This window comes from Pantherophis guttatus, chromosome 16 (assembly GCF_059756535.1).
Source record: "Pantherophis guttatus breed Tessera chromosome 16, ASM5975653v1, whole genome shotgun sequence".
NCBI lineage: Eukaryota > Metazoa > Chordata > Lepidosauria > Squamata > Colubridae > Pantherophis > Pantherophis guttatus.
The window spans coordinates 369010-389062 of NC_142078.1; the positions used below are offsets into that span (position 1 = coordinate 369010).

The 20053-nt window shown below is 46.1% G+C and overlaps 1 protein-coding gene across 12 annotated transcripts in view; it reads right to left on the reverse strand.

The window, feature by feature from the left end:
- Positions 1-19581, reverse strand: part of SARDH (sarcosine dehydrogenase) — a 52585-nt gene extending 33004 nt beyond the window's left edge. For 10 of the 12 annotated variants that reach the window (XM_087879697.1, XM_087879694.1, XM_034427196.3 and 7 more), the window contains exons 1-7: positions 19276-19480; positions 16171-16498; positions 10435-10613; positions 8025-8204; positions 6200-6323; positions 3834-3934; positions 757-861 (exon numbers count right to left, since the gene is read on the reverse strand). In XM_087879697.1, the coding sequence (XP_087735823.1) occupies positions 757-861; positions 3834-3934; positions 6200-6323; positions 8025-8204; positions 10435-10613; positions 16171-16492 (1011 nt within the window). In that variant the 5' untranslated portion in view covers positions 16493-16498; positions 19276-19480. Of the gene's footprint in view, positions 1-756; positions 862-3833; positions 3935-6199; positions 6324-8024; positions 8205-10434; positions 10614-16170; positions 16499-19275 lie in introns of all 12 variants that reach the window. The other 2 variants (XM_034427194.3, XM_087879695.1) reach the window with 2 other exon arrangements.
- Between the last annotated feature and the right edge of the window lie 472 nt (positions 19582-20053).

Genomic DNA, 20053 nt, shown 5'->3' on the forward strand with positions numbered 1-20053 from the left:
GGCAGGGAAGGGAATGTTATGAAGGTCTGGGAAGAGAGCCTTCTCTGCCGCTACCCCTCAGTCCTGTGGAATATTCCCTCCCCCGAGGTGAGGTGGACACCCCCCACCCCCCGTTGGCCTTCAGAGAAGGAGTGAAAGCCTGGCTCTGCGGCCTTTCTTGGGGCGGGCGGATAAGCACAGGGCCGTGCTTAGACCCCTGAAAGTCCTCCCTTCGCCTTTTCAGTTGATTTTTAACAGGGCTTACTTATTTTTGCCTCCCTATAAAAGAATATAATTTAATTCTTACATTGTAATTTTATATACTGCAAATGAATAAATAAAAAAGCTGGTGTGAGAGGCAAAGGGAGCCATTTTGGATTTAATTTTCTTTTAACTGTATTTTAATGTCTATATTATATGTTTTTTAATCTTGGCTGTTCACCGCCCCGAGTCCTTCGGGAGAGGGGGTGGTATAAAAATTTAATAAATAAAATAAAATAAAATAAAATAAATAAATAAAGGGGACCGAGGGGTATCCATCCAGCAGCTGCCCAGATGAGACCCTCTCCTTCCCCAGGAGCCTCTCCTCTGCTTGCCAGGGATCAAAGCTTTCAAAATCAGGGGGGTAAATCTTAATGTCTTTGTGATTTTTGTATGTGCAATAAAATCTCCTTTTGAACACCTGGTTTAGCACCCAACCCCACCAACACGGACCCCCCAGCCAGCTTCTGCAGTGTTAGCGCTTCCTCCTTGCGATTCCTTAAAAACACAACTCACCTCCTCGCAAAAGATGGGGTTTGATTCATAGCCACCCACAGAAAGGGCATCACCTTGGAGACGCAAATACACGGAGGCATCGTGGTCTCGAACATTTGGCATGTTCTAAAAATACCCAGAGAAAAATCAGTGCTCAGCCTCAGAAAGGCTCCCAGGTCAGCATTTTCACTGGGAGGGGAGCTCCCTCGTCCACCTCCTGTCCCACACCTCACACCCAGGAAGTGAACGATGCCGGGAGGGGGGGGCGGCAAAAGCAAGGTGGCCCCTTGCTGGCTGCAGACCCAGAGACCCACTAATCTCAGGTCCCATGGAGGATCCCTTCAGCGTTTGGCCCACTGTCTCCCGTCCTGTGGCCTCCACTGAGGCTTTTTCCTCTCTGCCCTCCCCTCTGGGAAAGAAGGTCAAAGGGTCCTGGGGCCCCTCTCCACAAGCACCAATGCTGTTGCCTTCCGAAGGAGCCCCTGATAACGACCGGTTGCTCCTAAGGCCCAAGAGGCTCCCCTCCCTGGGACCAGCGAGCAAGGCTGGGGGAGCCCCCCTCTCTCCTCAGGGTGGCTGCCAGGATTCTAACCGGGGACTCCGGGAGCCACAGGGCAACCCTGAAGGGCCAGGCTGGGGAAGGCGTTCCAGAGCCCTCCAGCGCCTCCAGAGTTGGCATTCCTAACCTTCAACTGAGAACCTGTTTCTGGGTCTCCCTTTTTGCAGCACTGGGCAAGATGATTGCTTTTCCACATATCTCCCAAAATATGTCTGGCAAGTTTAAACCCAAGCAAGGAGCACAGGAGTCCTGCCTTGGCCATGCAACCTTGGGTAATGAGGAAGACCCATTGTCCCAAGGCTGCTGCCAGGAGGATGTTTTAGGGCGCATCTACCTAAAGCTGCTGGCAGGAAGTGAGACCTAATGCATGAGAATGGACAAGAAAAATAGAATACTGAATAACAGAGTTGGAAGGGACCTTGGAGGTCTTCTAGTCCAACCCACTGCTCAACCATTCAGACGAATGGTTATCCAATCTCTTCTTAAAAATCTCCAGTGTTGGAGCAACCACAACTTCTGGAGACAAGCTGTCCTCACTGTCAGGTTGCTTCTCTCTTTGATTAGTTTCCATCCATTGCTTTCAGGTGCTTTGGAGAAAAGGTTGACCCCCTTTGTGGCAGCTCCTCAAATATCAGAACACTGCTATCATGTCACCCCAGGCCTTCTTTTCACTAGAGTACATACCCAATTCCTGCAACCATTCTTTATATGTTTTAGCCTCCAGCCCCTTTCTTATCTTTGTTGCTCTCCTCTGCACTCTTTCCAGAATCTATATGACAACAACCAAAACTGGATGCAATATTCCAAGTGTGATCTTACCAGTGCGGTATAAAGCAGTACTAACACTTCGCATGATCTTTATTCTATCCCTCTGTTAATGCAGCCTAGGACAGCACTGGCTTTTTTGGTGGCTACAGCACACTCTGGCTGATATTTAAGTGATTGTCCACTGGGACTCCTAGATCCCTCTTGCAGGTACTGCCAGGTACCACCTATTCTATACCTGTCCATTTGGTTTGTCTTGCCCAAATGTAAAATCTTGCTTTCCTTACCACTGAATTTCACTGCATTACAGGAAACTCTCCTTCGTCAAACCCTCCCAATCTGGGGCCTTTCAGAGCTTCCCCTGTGGAGGGTAAACATGGGATCTGGCTCTCCCAGTCCCAGGTCGATGTGCCACCCATCCCGAGGCCACAGGCTGAAGCTCTGCAGGGCCAGGAATGCCCTCTCTGCTCTTCACACACACCACATGCCGCTTTTGTGGGAATCCTTAACCAGCCTTGGAGGGACCTCTAGTGGCAGAACCTCCATCTCTGTCTTCTGTGTTGCTCATACCACATCATTTTAGGCTTTGACGCTAACAAACTGACATGTGTCCAGAGGAAAACAACCCAGGTGACAAAAGGGCATGGAAGAAAAAGAAATAAGGTTCTCAGAATACAGAATAACAGAGCTGGAAGGGGCCTTGGAGTCTTTTAGTCCAAGCAGAGGGTTCCCTGCTCAAGCAGGAGATCCTGCAGCATTTCAACAGAGTCAAGTTCGCATGAAGAATTAGTAGTGCTAGGTAGTGCTTAATACCTGGAATACTGCATCCAGTTTCATAGAAACTGGATTTCATAGAATTTTAATGGAACACTTTCTGATTTTATATGCTTCCAAAATTCTGTGTAAATGCTAGAGCTATGGTATGCTTTACATTTGAAAAAAAATATTCCTAAGCAGCAAGATTGTTGATAGGTAAATATTGGAAGAATGAAGCTTTGCCTACTATCGAGGAATGGACTTTGAAGATGGCCAGTTTTGCAGAGATGGCGAAGATTTCAGCATATTTAAAAGATTGTTCACAAGAGACTTATGAATGGGAATGGAAAAAGTGGATAGAATATGTTCAGAACAAATACCAAACTAGAAAGTACCAAATAGCTTTTATTTGAAAACAATGTATTAGAAATATTTTAATGTAAAGAGATAAAGAGGGAAAATTATATAGGGGGAGGGATGGGTTCAGGTATATATATCAGTATTATTAGTTATGAGTATATAATAGGGAAGTCTGGGGGGGAGGGTTAGGGAGGGCTAGGGAGGACGGGAAGTTTGGGGAGGGAGGTGGGGGGGTGAAAAAAAGGGGTGAAAATGTAATTGTAAAACTTTTGCAATAAAAAAAAAAGAAAGAAAAAAAAAAAGAAAAAAAATATTCCTGCAAGCAAGGTTAAGTATGAAAACTTCTTCCTGCCCAGTAAATAGTGGAAGCAGACAGGAAGCCAGATGAATAGACAGAAAAATTCAAGCTCCCCCTTTGCCCCCCAGGAAGCCTCATGGAGTCACATTTATAGTTCAGGGAGGGGTGGCAACCCTACCCTGAGAAGGAGGGGAGACACTCTGAGCTGCATGTGCAATGAGTGTGACAAGAGGGGTGTTCTCCCACTGTGCAAAGATGCTTAGAATCAAAGGAAATACCTGAATTGCTCACAGCACCTATTGCTCCTGCCCCACCAGGACAGAAACTCCCCCGAGAGCCCCCCCCCCTCCCAGGACTGACCTGGATTCCCTCAATCTTCTCTGTCACCACATAGGCATGGTGCATGGCCACCAGGGGCACCTGGACGCCAGCCATTTCCCCCAGGGCTTGGGCCCACACACCTGTGGGAGAAGGAAAACAACTGCATCATCCAAAGGGCCTGTGGAGAGGAGAGGGCTTGGCTTTGAAGAGGAAGCCAGAGCAGAAGGAACCTGCCCAGATAACCTTTGCAAGCTCATAATGTCATAATGTCAACTCACAAAGCATCCCAGGCCTGCTCTTGAGTTGCCATAGGCAAGGGGGATGGGAAACCAACAAAGCAGCATGGCAGCTGAAAACAGAAGTACATTCTAGACATATCTCTCTCAAGGCTGTCTCCCAGGGTTACCCACAGTGGCCAGAGGGGAGTGATCTCTACAGCCCGCAAAATTGCTCCATTGGCGAATGTGATTGATGACACACCCTGGGGGGAGGGAGGAAATAGGGTCATGATTGGGGTGTAAATTACGCAGGGTCAGAGTTGGCTTTACTTGAGAGCAGGACAAGAAGTAGCAGATGCAAGGAGAGATCCAACCTAGAACTATGGAGAAATTTCCTGTCGGTGAGAACCATTAATCAGTGGAATGGTTTGCCTTTACAAGTTGTGGGTGCTCCATCCCTGGAGGAGGTTTTCAAGACAAATCATTTGCCCAGAATGGTCTAGACTGGGGTCTCCTGCTTGAGCAGGAGGTGAAGTAGAAGACCTCCAAGGCCCCTTCCAACCCTGTTATGCTATGTTCTATGTCCTTCACAACTTCTTGGCATCTTGCCATCGTCACCAAACAGCTGTGAAGCTTCTTTCTTTCCCATTTCATTTTGCACAAATTTAAAGACAACAGTGATCAATTCAGCCTCCACCACAGATTCTGGTTCTTCACAGACCAAGCCTTCCATGCAGCAACCCAAACTAAACAGTTGGTTCTCACTTTTTTTTGATAAAGAGCTCAGAGATGGGCTCTTTAGTTTAGATTTCCATAAGAAAAGGAAGCTGCATGTGGACTTCAGGTCTCCATCTCCAGCAACAAAAGAATTGATTTTGGGGAAAAGATGAGGACTAATGAAGGATCTGACTGTTAGCTAAAGGGGCTATAAAAGGTTAGCATGGATTAAATAGCTCCAGTGGCTACTGAAGATAGCTGCCATTTGGTTTCTATCCAGAGTAAAGTTAAACCTCAAACGGTTTAACCTTAAAAGGATTTATGATCTGCCCAGTGAAACTGAAGAAAATTCAGAGGAGCATTCAAAGGACATTCCAGAAGAAGAAGAATGCTGAGGAGACCATCCGGAAAGCCCGTCCAAAAGGCCAGAAGACACACGGAAGTGCAGAAGCTCAAGATTTCTCTCTCTAAGGATCTGCAGCCAACCCAAAGTTACTTGCCAACTCTGTGGATTGTGAGATATGGGAGAATAGAATAGAATAGAATAGAATAGAATAGAATAGAAGAGAAGAGAAGAGAAGAGAAGAGAAGAGAAGAGAAGAGAAGAGAAGAGAAGAGAAGAGTTGGAAGGGACCTTGGAGGTCTTCTAGTCCAACCCCCTGCTCAGGCAGGAAACCATATCCCCTTTCAGACAAATGGTTATCCAACCTCTTCTTTAAAACTTCCAGAGTTGGAGAATTCACAACTTCTGGAGGCAAGTTGTTCCACTGATTCATTGTTCTCACTGTCAGGAAACTTCTCCTTAGTTCTAGGTTGCTCCTCTCCTTGATTAGTTTCCATAGTAATGATCAGCACAGAAAGGGCATAGATGCAAGAAACACGCCTCTGTTAGGCTCAGTTCTGGAAGGATTTCTTGCATAAGAAACAAAAGTCTGGAGGAAAAAAATGGGTTCTTTGCCTGGTTAGAAAAGGGGGAGCAAGCTGCCCCACATAAGTTTGCAAGCGAATCAGCAGTGCTGAAGCTGGATAAGCAAAAGTTCCTGTTGCTCTGATGGGACTTGGCTGGTACTGCAAACCGAATATAGAGAAAAGCAAGCTGCAACTTATGCAGCCCTGCCTGGGCAGACACATCATGGACCTCCCATGTCCATAACCCATGAAAACCCTCCTGGGACTACCCTTGGCATCCTTGGCTTTCCTCAATTGATCCTCCATGTTGACCCCCTCTTCTCTGTGGCAGCCCCTCAAATATTGGAAGACTGTTTGAAGAGTATCTGGAAGCTTCAGCTGCAAAATACAGTGGGGCAGGCTCTAGAGCAGGGGTCTCCAACCTTGGCAACTTTAAGACTTTAAGCCAGCTTTGCTTCTCCTGACACGGAACCCAACATATCCCAGTTCTAAACTGGCTAAACCTGCATTCAGACTGCAGGAGTCCCAGCCTATCTTTCGCCAACTGGGTGCCTTCCTTACCACAGCAGTTGACCACACAGGACGTCTGGATGTCTCCCTGTTTCGTCAGCACAGCCGCCACCCGTGGGACCCCAAAGTCATCTGTCCTGACTTCAATGCCAGTAACGGGGCAGTTTTCAATGATCTAGAAAAACAACCGGACAAGAGCCTTAAACAGGTCCTGCTTGTCTGGTCTGGAGTCAATTTCAAAACAAGTAACCAAGTAATCCTGATTCTGTGACGATCCCTGCATGGTTCAGAGGGAATCTTTTCCTCAAATATCTGGCACAGGATTTGTGGCAGCTCACAAATGCTCACAATGCCTTTCCATGGCTTCTGTAACTCAGAAAAGTTGCTACCAGAATCCTGCAGATCTTTTGCCACCGCAGACTGGCGAGGTTCTCCTCCTGCACTGACCCACCTCTGGGCATCCCTGCTGCTAAGAGGTAAGAGAAAGGGCTTCAGACTCTCAGGAGCCTCCAATAACTCCTATGGGTACAGGTGGTCCTTGACTTATGACCGGTTGCTCAGTGACCATTGGAAGTTACAATGGACATCTCCCCACCCCGAGCTACTTATGACCCGGTTTCAAAGTTCTGATGTCTGTCCTACCCCTAGGGTGACATGATTTTATTTATTTAGAAAATGTATATAGTCGCCTTACTTGCTCACAGCAACTCTAGTTGGCTTACAAGCAATAAAAACACAGTATACAAAATATATATAAAAAATAATAAAAAATGCATTTTGGGTGCTTGGCGAGTGGCTCACAGGGTCACCTAACCACAATTTGTGACTTTGTTTTTTTACTGGAAACCAGTGTTTCCACTAAAAACCGCTTATTGGTATAATGTGTTGGCTTAATAACCACCGCAGAAAGGTCACAAAACCATGGCATGGTCACATGGTAAACAGCTTAATGACCACCAGAATTTACAATTGTACTTCCAGATTCAATTATGGTCATAAGTCAAGGACCAATCAAGGGAGGCATATCGTTCTACAGGAGAAAAGCAGATATTCCCAAAAGATGCAGAGGGGGCAAGAGGCAGCAATTCAAAAGACAGGTGGAGGGGACTTGGGGGGAGAGAGGTGCCTGTGAAGCCAGACCTTGCAGAACATGTGATTCACCTGGAAGGCAACAAGGAAACTCTCCCCTGCCGCCCCCACACTCACTTCTGTCCCTGGGCAATAAGAGCCATCATTGCTTGTTCCACTTAAGAGGTGGCTGGAACAATCCCTGCCTGCCAGACCTACGCTGGAGAAAATGGAAGATGGGGGTGGGGGTGGGGGGGGCTGTCTGTCATTGTTGCCCTCTGCCACTTCTCCAAATGCTTTGCTGGCCAAATTAGGTCCCTGTCAGCACTTCAAGGTTTTCCTAGAAAAGCTGCACATGGAGCTCGTAGTTTAGGTATGGTTGAGAGCCCCCCAGGGATGCCCCCCCCAATGAAGTCCGGTTGCAAAAGGGCAAAGAGGACCTTCTCACGTAAGAGCCACAGTGGCGCAATGATTAGAGTGCAGTACTGCAGGCTACTTCTGCTGACTGCCAGCTGCCTGCAATTTTGGCAGTTTGAATCTCACCAGGCTCCAGGTTGATCCAGCCTTCCGTCCTTCTGAGGTGGGTAAAATGAGGACCTAGATTGTTGGGGGCAAGAAGCTGACTCTGTAAACCGCTTAGAGAGAGATGGAAAGCACTGTGGAGCGGTATATAAGTCTAAAGGCTATTGCTATTGCTATCATCTCTCCCTAAGGAACTCAGATGATCTCACCGGTATCAGGCAAGTGGCTTTATCTCCACTCTTTCTCTAAGGCCACTTAAACGTTTTAAATGGCTCAAGGATCTTACCAGAGCCCCTCGGTTGCTGGCTGCCCGGGTGAGGCAAGTGCAGGTCCCAGCAGGATCCATTGTGCCATCCTCTGGGACATAGAGGGTTCCGTAGAGGTCATCCACATTCATCAAGGGGTAGAGCTCTTTGGTTTCCTCCGGAGACAGGACGTGCGATTCAATGCCGAAAACTTTGCCCAGCTGCAAAAGAAGAACCAGAATTTCCAATATTGTTTTCAATAATATCAAATATTGTTCCAATATTTGAGGGGCTGCCACAGAGAGGAGGGGGTCAGGCTGTTTTCCAAGGCACACGAAGGCCAGACAAGGAACAAAGGAAGGAAACTGAACAAGGAGAGATTCAACTCAGAAATAAGGAGAAATTTCCTGACAGTGAGAGCAATCAACCAATGAAACAGAAGTTGCATTTAGAAGTTGTGGGAACTTCATCACTGGAAGCTATTAAGGAGAGACTGGACTACCATGCGTCAGAAATTGTGTAGGGTCAGTAGTTGGCCAGGGGGTTGAACTAGATGACGTAACAAGGTCCCTTCCAACTCTGTTAATCTGTTGATTTCCAGAGCAGCCTCCAAAAGCCTCCAAAAGGAGCCACATAAACAGGCAGGAAAGCTACAGAGGCCTTGCCCAGCACAGGGCAGGCAACCCTGGAAGCCCTTCAGGATAAAGTCTGCTCCAATGGTGGCCAGCCAGATGGGCTACTACTGGCTGCAGGCAAAGTTTCCCAACCAGGGGAGGCCCTGGCAGAAATGGGGCCGCTTCCTCTCTGGGGCTTCCTCTCTTCTTTATCTTTATCTTTATTCAAATTTCTATACCGCCCTTCTCCTTTCGGACTTTCCTCTCTGGGGCTGCCATCTCCCAGTGGACTCAGAGAGGGCCTGCAGGAGCTCCAAGTCCTGGCTGAGACTGGCAAGGGAGCTGCAGGCTGCAAGAGGTGCCAAGCAGGTCAACCAAGCTGGCAACAGCTCCTTTCCCAGAAAGAGAAGAGAAACGGGAGGTGGGGTGGGGGATGAATCTCTACACTCCTCAGAAGCAAACTCTGAGATTTCCTGGCATGCAAAGAAGCCGCTTGACACATGAGGCACAGAGGATGAGGCCATTCTGGAATCGCAGACTACATATTGTCTCCTTCCTGTAAGAACTTCCAAATGTGCCTGGCTATCCATCAATGAAGGATGAGCTGGATGGGACCTTGGCCCATGCTGAGTGCCTGCTGCTGGAGAAATTGGATTCAGAATGACTGTGGCACATCAGACAGGCCTATTTGTAGAGGAGTCAATACTGATGCTCTGGGAACGTCATAGCTAGCTCCTGCAAAAGGATCCAGAATCCGGTGGCCAGACATATCATAGGGAGTAAGCAAGATGACCTCAGTACGAGACACGTAGGAACCCTTCTCTAGGCAAAAGGGGCTCAAACATGTTTTAAATCCAGAACATCCCAACACCATTCAAAAACAGCCGACCTGACAGAGTTGGAAGGGACAGTGGAGGTCCTCCAGTCCAACCACTCACAAATGGCTGTCCAATCTCATCTTAAAAACCTCCAGTGATGGAGCACCCACAACTTCTGGAGGGAAGCCGTTCACTATTTGAATTGTTCTGTCAGGAAGTTTCTCCTTAAGAAGGGGAGGAAGCCCATCACAAACTGGTTTGCCAGAATCTCAGTCAACTGAGGAGCCTGAGTGGCGTAGAAGGCTAATCCAGCTGCCTGCAATTATTGCGAGTTCAATTCTCACCAGGCTCAAGGTCGACTCAGCCTTCCATCCTTTCTAAGGTAGGTGAAATAAGGACCCAGATTGTGGGGGCAATAAGCTGACTTTGTATAAATATACAAAAGTATGAAGGCTATTGCTTAACGCACTGTAAGCCGCCCTGAGTCTCCGGAGAAGGGCGGTATATAAATCAAGTTAAAAAAACAAATAAACTGAGTTTTAGCCTTTCTGTGGAGTTGATTCCTGGACTTTTTACCTAGTAAATGTACTAGGAAAAACTTATTGGAATCACACCATTCCCTTTCTGTAAGCACCATTCTGATCCCTCTTATATAAACCAGCCCTACCTCCCCACTGTGTGCTTTCAGAAATGGGACCCTTCTAGTTAGCCAAGGGGGATCTGAATCCTATCATTTTCTCCAAATCCCCATGAAGATATGGATTCTATTGAATTCAGAGGTGAATTAGTGGCCTGAACTACGGGCACCTCCATCTGCCCACAGGAACCTATTTTAAAAGAGACACAAAGGCCAAAAGCACAGAGTCAGAAAGAAGCAAAGGGACAGATGGCCAAAGCTGCTCAGATCATTTAAGGAAGGCCAACATATAAGGAAGAGGCGGCTGTTGAGAAGGATCTCCAGAAAGGACCAGAGAGATGACGCCAACACTCGAACAGAAGGCTGGCGGCTTCCTACTTACTGACATAAGCCTCTTGTACTCATCCAGTCTCTGCTTGTTGGAAGCAATGAAGAGTCCCCCATTTTGGATCCAGCCTGTGTGAAGGCCCGTCTCTTCCTCCAGCTCCCAGCTGACCACATTGCGGGTATGAGTCAAGAGTTCCACCTCCACATCACTCGGGCGCAACTGCCACAAGAGTCCTGGGGAAGGGGAAGGCAAGGACAGAAGGCCATGAAGACACAACTGGGTCACAAGCCCACAGGGTTTTCTGAGGGGGTCCCAAGAGAGTAGCATTTCCTTGAAATTCCTTTGCTTCCATTTTTTGCTCCCAGGGATTAAGGGAGGAATTTGGGAAACACCAAGTGGGACCAAGAGCCAAACCAGGCACTGCCCACTCCCTAGAGTAAAGTTATCTTTTCACTGATTCCAGAAAATGGGTGTCCTAAAGCAGGGGTCTCCAACCTTGGCAACGTTAAGCATGGTGGACTTCAACTCCCAGAATTCCCCAGCCAGCTTTGAAGTCCACCAGGCTTAACGTTGCCAAAGTTGGAGACCCCTGTCCTAAAGGAATGATACACACTTTATGGGCCCAGTGAAAAGACTCATGCTAAAGTTTATATGTATTAACTTAAAAACAGGTCCCAAAATGTAAACACTGAAAATGCAATACATACAGTGAGGTGCTATAAATTCCAAGTGAACAACACGTAATGTGCGGTGGATTCAGCAGTGGGTAGAAAGAATTGCAAAGGATGAAATACCCAACATCCATTCTCTGACTTCCACATTTGCAAAAGGCTCCCTGCCAAGAACACCCTCAGGATTGTTTGTTTGTTTGTTTGACTTGTCTGTCACCCTGCTGGACTAGTTATTCCCACGTCCAACCTGAGGATCCTTCCCTTCAGATCTGGTGGCACCAAGAACAATCAGACTAAAAGCCTGATTTGATCTGCTGTATGTCAACTCTGAAGGTGACCTGACCGAAGCCATTTTTGACCACTTTAGTGTTGCCACACTGGAGCTGAGGGATAGGGAGGGGGGATTTGAGATAGAGTGGATTCTGTAGCCAAAACAACACATTTTCTCTTGGGAACCAAGGACATTCTCACACCTGGTAGGAGGAAGGCAGAGTGATGCTACCCGGCTGCCACCCTGCACCAGATATATGGAGAGAACGCAACATGGAGGAAAGAGACTTTACTTTTTTTTCTGATAGACATCAATCCTTCTCCAGGATTGATTTTATACTAACCACAAATGATTTTATTTCCAGGGTGAAGAAGACGAAGATATGTCCAAGAACTCTAACTGATCATAGTCCGGTTTGGGTGGAATTTGAACAGGAGAGGGGAGAAAGGTGGTCCTAGAGGCTAAATGAAAACTTATTTAGATATGAAGATAATGTGAGAGAGCTTAAAAAACAAATGAAAGAATTGTTTGCTATTAATATGCATAAGGGTACTTCTATGGAAATGGTTTGGGATGCTAGTAAGGTGATTACTTAAAGAGCTTCTTTTTATGGAAAGGGGTAAACTGCAATTGAAATCTTTAGATGTATTAAAAGAAGAAGGGATAATTTATACTTGGTTTCAGTATGGTCAGCTTCAAGCTAGATGGAGGGAAGACCAAAAAATTGGTGTTATGCAAAATGAGGAAAATCTGGTGAAACAGATTAGAGATCAAAATCAGATGCATATTAAAAGGTTGTATAATGCTTTATTGGAAATAGATTCAGAAACGGAATTGGTTAAGGATTGTATGATAAAATGGGCACAAAATTTTCAGAAACCAGTGATGATGGAAACATGGGAAAAGATTTGGGTTAGAAATTTTAAATTTACGCAAGCACAAAATTTGAGAGAGAATTTTTATAAAATGTTTTATAGATGGCATTTAGATCTAAGAAATTATCACGTATGTACTCGAATTTGCAAGCTAAATGTTGGAGATGTGAATGTGATGATGCTACTTATTATCATATATGGTATGTAAGAAAATCAAGGCATTTTGGATAAAAATTTGATGGGTGATGCAGAACATTCTGAAAAAAAGGTTGAAATTTACTCCTCAATTGTTCTTATTGGGCATAACGACGGACTGTACAGTATTAGAGACTAAATTGATTTTGAACTTAATATCAGCAGCTAGGCTGTTGGTAGCACAATACTGGAAGAAGGACTCTTTGCCTACTATTGAAGAATGGACATTGAAAGTAACGAACTTAGCAGAAATGGCAAAAATTTCAGCGTATTTGAAGGACTATACACAAGAAAGATACGTATTGGAATGGAGAAGGTGGATTGATTATATTCAAAATAAGTATCAGACAAGAAAATATCAAATAGCTTATGAATGAATGCTAAGTACTAGAAATATTATGTTATCTATAGTGGAGTTAAGGCTTTGGGGGGGATCTAGTAGTCTAAGGATAGATAGTTTAATTTAGCTTATGATTGTTAAATGAAATACCTTGTATTTTGCTCTGGGAAGTCTGGGGGGGAGGGTGGGTTGAGGGGAGGGAAAGGGTAGGGGGAATAATGGGGGAAAAATTTTTTCTTTTTGTAAAACTTTTCAATAAAAAAAAGATAAGTTTTATAAATTTTTACACACTAAAATAATACAATGGGACTATAAATCTTTTATTTTAATGGGTGATTGGAATGGAGTAATAGATACACAGAAAGATAAAAAAAGTTTATCAAAGATTTCAACACGTGTGAAATTACCTAAATCCTTTTTTGATATGATGGAAGATATGGAATTGAGAGATATTTGGAGAGAACGCAAGGTTGAGGAGAGAGATTTTACATTTTTTTCCGATAGACATCAATCCTTTTCTAGGATTGATTTCATACTAATTACAAATGATTTTATTTCCAGGGTGAAGAAGACGAAGACATGTCCAAGAACTCTAACTGATCATAGTCTGGTTTGGGTGGAACTGGAACAGGAGAGGGGAGAAAGTTGGTCTTGGAGGCTAAATGAAAATTTATTTAGATATGAAGAAAATGTGAATGAGCTTAAAAAACAAATGAAAGAATTTTTTGCTATTAACATGCATAAAGGAACTTCTATGGAAATGGTTTGGGATGCAAGTAAGGTTTATATGAGGGGAACTTTAATACCTATGAATAATAAACATAGATCAAAACAACAAAAGAAGCGGAAAGAGATAGAGGAGGAAATAAAAAAGAAAGAACAATTACTCATACTTAATCCAGGAGATAAGAAACCCAAACGATAGACTTTTTGATCTAATGCACAACAGGAGAATATAAGAAATTCAGGCCTGTTTCATAATTCAATATGGAGAGAAGCTTTTGGTTACAACTTTTGGAATCTTAGTTTGTATCACAAACTTAAAAGTATGTTTAAAGTTGAAATTACTGACATTTACAATGAATGGGATAATGAATATTGTAATCATTAATCAATTGAATATTGTAATCAATTCCATTCGATAATGGAATTAAGCCTTTAACATTGTTAAATTTGTTTGTTTGGACTTGAAATTAATGCATCAAAAGATTTTATATTCACTTCTGGTTGGCACCGCAGACTCCGTGGACGGTCATTTAAAACCGCCAGCCCTGCGTCTCTGTAAAAGCTGCTTTGACAGCGCAAATCGGCTGTCTAGCGGCTGAAAAACTCTCCTTCGGGAAAAGAAGGAGAGGAGAGCCGGTGGGCGAGAGTAGAGCTCCCCGAAAGCCCTCTGGAACATTTCCAGAGGCTTGGAGGGTGAGAGCTCCCCAGCCAGCCCGCCAAGAAGCTCTGGAGCCAGGACGACTCTGCGAAAGCAGAGCGAGAAGCCGCGATCCGATCCTGCTTTTAAAAGTGAGTTTGAGTGACTACAAGTGCAGGCAGAGCGGAAAACAGGAGAACAAGCCTTAAAAGTACAGTGCTTAACTCCAAAGTTACTTTGTTTCAATTTGAATCTTGAGCTGGAGGCGGAAGATGGCGTCTTTGTTATGGTTTTGAAAGTGAAAGCCAGAAACAAAAGTGCTTGAGAACTTTGCGCTGGGAGAGTGGATTAGCTGCCTATTAACTGCTGGGAACGGAGAGTTTGTGGAGGAAAGAGGGAAAAAAAATCTACTCTGCCTGGCAAATTAGAGACTATAAATTACAAACATCTTTAAAGACTTTGTGGCTTTTAAAGAAAAGAGGGCGGGGGGGGGGAAGGAAAAAAAATGGCTTCTAGACAAGTGAAACCAGGAGTTGTTAAAGGAGGGGGAGGTTCTCCAGTTGTGTCAGTGGTGACACAGAAAGCACAACTTCCGGCTGATACACAGAGCCAGACCCAGAGTCAAGATGCAGCACTTAATGATTTTAAGGAAGTTATGAAAGAAGCCATGAATAATCAAGCAACAGCAATGAGAGAAGCAATGAATAATTTAACATTACTTGTTGAAGGGAAATTTAAGAAAATTGAGGAGGATATAAGCTCGATCAAGGAAGCAGTTGCAAAGGAAAAGAAGGTTGAAATTTACTCCTCAATTGTTTCTATTGGGCATAACTACGGACTGTACAGTATCAGAGACTAAATTGATTTTGAAGTTCATATCAGCAGCTAGGCTGTTGGTAGCTCAGTATTGGAAGGATTCTTTGCCTACTATTGAAGAGTGGATATTGAAAGTAACAAACCTAGCAGAAATGGCGAAAATCTCAGCGTATTTGAAGGACCACACGCAAGAAAGATACGTATCGGAATGGAGAAGATGGATTGAATATATTCAAAATAAGTATCAGACAAGAAAATATCAAATAGCTTATGAATGAATGTTAGTATCAGAGAATTAGGTTATCTATAATGGAGTTAAGGTTTCAGGGGGGGGGTCAGTACTTTGAGGATAAGTAGATTAATCTATCTTATGATTGATTAAATGAAATACCTTGTATTTTGCTCTGGGAAGTCTGGGGGGGAGGGTGGGATGAGGGGGGAAAAGGGTGGGGGGAACATGGGGGGGAAATTTTCTGTATTTTTTTTGTAAAACTTTTCAATTAAAAAAAAAGATTTTATATGGACTTTATTGTAACCCCAAAAATGCATATCTGAACGATTTTCTTAGTTGGTGATGTATGAAATCTGGAGATACATTAAGCCCATAGTATTTGGTCTTGTCTGTTTCTTTTTGGAATAAAATTATTTCACAGATAAATAGATTCCTGGATGTTTTCATGTTAAAAATGCTAATACTATTTTGATTTATATCTCCAAATTGTGGACTTTGTTTTAGATCTCTACCTATGCAGGACATGGGAATAGCAAAGGGAATAATACCGAGAAATTTGAAGTATAAAACTGCTCTGGACATCAAGGTCTGTTTAAGAAACGTATAATTTATCCAGACTGTATTTTATAACACAACTAGGTCCCGTTGAAATGGATCTCATAATATTTAACAATTTTTTTTTAAAGGAGTAACATTTTTATTCAATTTTCTCTTTGAGAAGACTGGTGGCAGTCCCCCCGGAGATCTATGCCCTTATTTCTGATGGGGGACATTCCCTGTCCTGCCAATTTTGTAAACTGCATTTACATAGGTACCAGATCAAAGGCAGCAGTTGCACAGATGAACCATCAGTTTAATCACAACATTTAAACTTGAGGAGCTGATCAGCTGCTGAGAGAAGAGAAGCCTCTTTCTGGCCCCATCCTGACCAACAGCTTGGATTACACAAGTGATGATGAACACACCACGATGGGCACCCACATAGTCGCCCAAACAGAACCCTCCCACCAGCAGCTCCCTTCTTTACCTGCAGTATGCCAGGTGGTCCCTGAGGTCAAACGATCCCTTTCGAGCAAGACCACATTGGTCATGCCCATCTTGGCAAGGTGGTAGATTGTCTGGCATCCGAGGCTGCCCCCGCCCACCACCACCACATCTGCAGAGGCAGGAAGGGGCTTTGTAGGCCCTTCAGGGGAGGAGAGGCCCTCTTCCTTCAGCGTCTTCTGGTATGGGACATTCTTCTTGGTAGTTAGGCCAGCACCGCTAGTGAAGAACCGGAGCCTTCGTCCAGAGTGGGGTAACTGTCGAGCCGCTGCTGCTGCTTGGAGTAGAGACCTCAGGTGAGCCATGGCTGTCTGAAGAGAGAGGAGGACATTCACGCCAGGCACCCAGGAGATAAAGAATACCCCTGGGAACCAAGCAGCCATGATGCCCCCATGAGAGCTGGACACTGTCTTTGCCAGGGGAATTCTTCTTCCCCACATAATCCAAGTTAGCAAAGCCTAGGAGTTTAGTTTAGTTTATTTGATTTGTATACCGCCCTATTCCCGAAGGACTCAGGGCGGTGAACAGCCAACAATAAAATACATAGATACAAAAAATTTAAAAACCAGTTCTTGGCCGCAGCCTGGCGAAGTTGCCCTATTATGTTCCTGCTCAGCTCTGGGCCCCAGACCCAATGGTGCAAGCCAACCGAAGCCTCAGTGGGGCAGAAACAACTGGAACTGCACAAGTCAAGAGAAAATAACTGCTTCAGCTCATCTGAAGGGCTTTAAATGAAAAAGGGAAGGAGAGAGTGATTACCGTACTTTTCAGAGTATAAGACATACTTTTTCCCCCATAAAAGAGGATGGAAATGTTGGTGCATCTTATACACTGTTATGCCGAACAAACCTTATTGTCTTGTGGATCAAGGAAATACTATGGACATAGTTTACTTAAACTTCAGCAAGGCATTTGATAAAAGACACCACAGCATACATCTTGATGAGATAGATTAACAGATTAACAGAGTTGGAAGGGACCTCGTAGGTCATCTAGTCCAACCACCCCCCCCCCCAAGCAGGAGACTCTATACCATTTCAGACAAATGGCAGTCCAGTCTCTTCTTGAAAGCCTCCAGTGATGAAGCTCCCACAAGTTCTGAAGGCAACTTCTGTTCCATGGGTTGATTGTTCTCACTGTCAGGAAATTTCTCCTTATTTCCAGGTTGAATCTCTCCTTGATCAGTTTCCATCCATTGTTCCTTGTCCGCCCTTCAGGTGCTTTGCGAAATAGCTCAACCCCCTTCCTCCTCTCTGGGGCAGCCCCTCAAGTATTGGAAGACTGCTATCCTGTCTCCCCTGGTCCTTCTCTTCACTAGGCTAGCCATGCCCATAACAATGTGGATAGATAACATAACCACAACATGGATTCCTAAATGTCTGACCAACCGCACTCAGTGTGTCAATGGAAACTACATCTACATCATCATCATCTCCTTTTAATGACCCCATAATCCCTTCCGGGTGGAGTCTGGGTCACTGAATAAAGCTGAGTGTTTACTGGCCGGATGCCCATTCTGTTGCCAGTGCAGAGTTTTGTTCAGAGAGTTGGTGCCGAGAGAGAGAAATATCTGCCTCTAGGATCAAACTCAAAGCCTCCTGATTTGAGCCACCTCTAGGCTACTGCAACACTCAAACTGGAAGTAAATAGTCAGGTTCCTCAAGGTTCTGTATTAGGCCAGGACTCCTCAACATCTTCATAAACAATTTAGATGAGGGGATAGAAGGGAAACCCATTGAATTTGCAGACGAAAGTTGGAAGGAATGGCTAACACTTTAGTAGTTCTGGTCACCGCAGTACAGAAAAAGATGTTGAGACCCTGGAAAGTGTGCAGAGAAACAGAGCAACATGATAAGGGTTTGAGGCTAAAGACGAATGACGAACAGTTGAGAAAGCTAGGTATGTCTGGCTGGGGGTGGGGTATGATAACTGTCTTCCAGTACTTGAAGGACTGTCACAGAGAAGAGGGGATTGACTTACTCTCCAAAGCACAAGGGGGCAGGAGGTATTGGGTGGAAGGTTGTTAAAATTAGATCCAACCTAGAAGGAAGGAGAAATTTCCTGACAGTGAGAAGTATTAATCAGTGGAAGAGCTTGCCTCCTGGAGTTTTGGGTGCTCCATCACTGGAGGTTTTCAACATGAGATTGGATTTAACTGGGATGTTAGATGATCTCCTACCTTTAGTAAGGGGTTGGGCTAGAACCACTTCAAGGTCTCTTCCAGCCCTATGATTCTCTGTTCTGTGTTTGTTGCTAGCTGCTTATTCAGATTCTCATCTCTCTTTCTGCACACAAAACTCCAAGAACATTATCTAAGATATGCCAAAGTTCAGAAAAATCTAGAATGATTTTTCATAGAACTGTAGTTATTCTAAAGAAGCCAAGAGTTGATGCACACATACCCACACCCACACCCACACCCAGGGGCTGTAGGTGGCAATTATAACCATGGGTGCAGCTGCTGAGAAACTGCCAAAATGCTTCAACTTCATAGCCTTCACAAAGCAGCCAGCCGGGTGCTTCCCCTTCCAGGAAAGGGCTGCCCAGGGAAGGAAGAGGCTGCAGGGGAGCCCTGGATCTGCCTGCGGAGTTGCTTCACCTCCCCTCCCTCCCAACCTCCTGAAACGGAGAAGAGACTCTTGAAGAGATGCAGCATCCCCCACTCCCTGCCGATTGCTGACCCAGTCCGGCCTGTCACTATTGCTCCCCCCCCCCGATACAGGCAGGAGGAGCCTCAGAAAGCGCTCAGATTGGCTCGGGCGGCGGGAGGGTCAAGAGGGAGCCCCCCCCCCGGTTCTTGACGAGCGGCTCCTGCTCCGCTTGGCGGCTCTGAAGGGCCAGCTGCCAGTCTCGCTGCCCAGCCCCCGCTGACCCCCGAGCCTTCCCGGGCGCTTTCCGAGGGGCCGCGGGGCGAGCTCGGGAAGAGCCAGAGCCACGTTGCAGGCTTGGAGCAGGTGGCCGCGCGGAAGAGCCGCCGGAGCGGGTCCGCCTGTGGCGCGTCCCGCAGCCGGGAAACGAGCCTCCCGCCGCCGCCCGCGAGAGCAGACGGACCTCGGGCGCCACAAGCGCCTCCCCGCCGCTCTCTTACCTCTCCGGCGCCGGCAACTTTTCCTCCGCGCACCCCTGGCTGCCCCGCGGCCGCCGCTCAGACGCGCCCGGAGCCGCCGTGCAGAAGGAGCCCGGCGAAAGCCCGAGCCGGAGCAGGGGCGGGCAGAGGGCCACGGGAGGCCGGGGCGGAGAGGGGGGCGCCGGCTTGGCGAAGCAGAAGGGCAAAGGCGGGGCGGGCAAGGGGCGCGGCGGCTTAACCGCTCGCTCATTGGCCAGGAGGGCGGGCGGGGTGCTGCGGGGGCGGCCCCGGCTCCCTGTTGCTGTTGCAGCTGCTGCCGCCGCCTCTGCCTGATGGGCCGTTTCGAGACTGTGACGGACGCAGCGCCGCGGACGCCTCGCTCCCCCTTGCTTCTTGGAGGCGGCCAAAGCGCTCCGACACGGCCATAGAAAGGCAGAGTGGGAAGGGAGCTCCCGGGTCTTCCTCTGAAGCAGCGGATCAGATGCCATCCCTAAGTTATTCTCTTGGATCACTTTCTGTCTGTACCCAAAGGCAACTGGACTTTCTTGCTTTTTCCTTGAAGACGTTTTGTTTCTCATTCAAGAAACTTCTTCAGTTTTGGAAACTTGGGACAACCATGATCTGGAATGACGGAGAATCTCCATAGACACTTTCCATCCATGACTTCATATCCTGCCTTCCGGTGCTTTGGAGGTCCATCCCGTATTCTCTGTGACAGCCCCTCAAGCAGTGGTGGGATTCAAATAATTTAACAACCGGTTCTCTGCTTTAATGATTTCTTCCAACAACCTGCTCAGAA